At 41.0% G+C, this 2231-nt stretch overlaps 1 protein-coding gene across 4 annotated transcripts in view; it reads right to left on the reverse strand.

The window, feature by feature from the left end:
* kcnh1a (potassium voltage-gated channel, subfamily H (eag-related), member 1a) overlaps positions 1-2231 on the reverse strand; it is a 44129-nt gene that overhangs the window by 26197 nt on the left and 15701 nt on the right. For all 4 annotated transcript variants that reach the window (XM_008321487.3, XM_025061111.1, XM_025061110.1 and 1 more), the window contains one exon: positions 1612-1638. In XM_008321487.3, coding sequence (XP_008319709.1) covers positions 1612-1638 — 27 coding nt within the window. The remainder of the gene's footprint in view (positions 1-1611; positions 1639-2231) is intronic.

The following is a 2231-nucleotide window of genomic DNA, read 5'->3' on the forward strand; positions in this document are numbered from 1 at the left end:
AAAAAAAAACAATATTAGCCTATCTTTTAGCTAATTAATCTAAAACAAGCTTGTAGACACCGGCTAATCTGAGCTGTAATCCCAAAGATTAGAACTCCTCTCCTCTACAGACAACACAGTTTGAACCTGCAGACGTTTTAATGCGATTGCCTTTAGCTGCATATCTGTACATGCAGCAAATTCTGGATGAGTCGCCGCTAACAACGTCTGCTGATCGCTAGCATGTTAGGCTAACACCGTTTCTACCTGTTGGAAGGTTTGCAATTACCTTAAGTTTTAGCTGTTTCTGGACATATTTTTAGTATTTTGGGACAAATAATTGCAAAATAAAAAATTTGCTAATCTAAAAAAATTTCAATGCAACTACCATGTTTGCCAAATTTAAACCAGACATCGTCAACATGTCCTGTGTGGCAAAAGACAAAAAAATAAAATAAAAACTACATGTTCAACACAAATGCAATAAAAAGCCTCAGACGAGAATCGTGACGGGGCAGATATTGTTCAAAGTAAAATGTATCGATATTTCTTTAATAACAACAAACCCCTGTTCTGAAACACGATGACATTTTTATAACTCCTAACGTTACATCAGCAGCAGCTAAAGGTCTGCTGGTCCCGTATTAAACGCCCACTCGTTGATTGAAAACAGACAACTGCAGTCCCCTCCGTCGGCTCACGTCGTGTGTGTATCGATTCTGCTAATGCGCTGTGTTCTGCAGTGCCAGTTGAGCCACAGTACAACTGCAGCGTCTGCTGCTGTCACTTGATCCGATCTGGACGCCGGTCCGACACCTCGGCTTCTCCCGAAACCACTTTACGGACCTGAGCTCTGACACAATTCAATTACCACTGCAGAGGAGCTTTTAAAGTCTGCAGCGACTCCACTCCAACACCGGTCCAGACCAAAGGTTTCAACAGCATTGACAAACAACAGTGTGTCAGTGTGAGTGTGTGTGGGTGTGTGTGTGTGGGGGGGTCAACAGGACTGGAAACTGTCATAACTACGTTTTTCTGTACAATTTTTTGGCCTTAAAAAAATTATAGCCTTTAACCTTTTTATCTCACATCAACGGTATTATAGATGTTTGGGGTCAGAGATTTTAACCTTTTTATCTCACATCAACGGTGGATTTACTGATCCAAAGATTCAATTTGTACTGGTTATGGCGTATCGTTGTGACGTTAAAGCATTTAGTGCAGGTATTGCATTCAATATTATTGTTATGCACTTTTTTGCTCTACATATATGTATATACAATAACATGGATTATAATCTAGATTAATACTGGCTTGAAACTGGAGTCATTCGGTCGAGGTGAAGCTCAGACTGCTGCAGCTCTCACATGAACCGGAACAGACAACAACCGTCGAGGACAGAAAACTGAGAAAGGTTTGGAAATCTTTTGTATTTTAATTTTCTTCCAGAAGGGGGAGCTAGGAGTACTTCAACTCTAAAGTATTGGGGGGTTTTTTTAGATAAAATTACGCTGTAAAAAATGCATAACAATGTGACTAATTGCAATCACTGCCCAGCAGGTGTCACTACAGAGCAAATGAAAAACAAAACTCAAAACTCTTTCATCACATTGGGATCAAAGTGCAGCCTACTTGAGTGACAGCTCGGTGGTTCCAGTTCTTCCCGTCACGTTCCCGTCGCATGCATGAACACAGGCAGAAGAGGAGGAGGAGGGTGGGGTGGATTTGGGTGGAGGTGTCATGCAAACAGAACAGAAGAAGCATGAAAACAATAATAATGAGCACCTGGGTCAGTGGCAGGCGGTGAAAAACAGGAGCGTCAATTTTGGACATTTTTTCTTTTTAAATTAGATGGAAAATTTACACAATTTTTTTTTTGGTCGGGAGTAAAAATCACTGACATTAGAACTGACTCTCAGGATAATAATAATTATTTTAAAGTAGCAAAAGTTCATTTGATTTTTTCCTCCTTCCTTTTTCTACTTTTAACTTTTTCCTTCAGTTCCAAGCTGCAGGAGGGTTCAACCTCCGGTCTGCGGCCCGGCTTGGGTCAGAGCTGCCTGTCCAGGACTGACAGTGTGACTGACACTACAGTCAGATGGACTGTTCTGGACTGTTGTTGAGGCCTGAACGACTGGACTGAAGTTCAGAAACAAACTCTCCACGTGATACAACGTCAACAACAGAACAAGAACTGAAGTCATGACTGAAATACGGCAACTCTGAGAAGCTAAATTTGAAGTTATTTAATT

The sequence above is a fragment of the Cynoglossus semilaevis genome, chromosome 12 (assembly GCF_000523025.1).
Source record: "Cynoglossus semilaevis isolate Cse_v1.0 chromosome 12, Cse_v1.0, whole genome shotgun sequence".
Classification (NCBI taxonomy): domain Eukaryota; kingdom Metazoa; phylum Chordata; class Actinopteri; order Pleuronectiformes; family Cynoglossidae; genus Cynoglossus; species Cynoglossus semilaevis.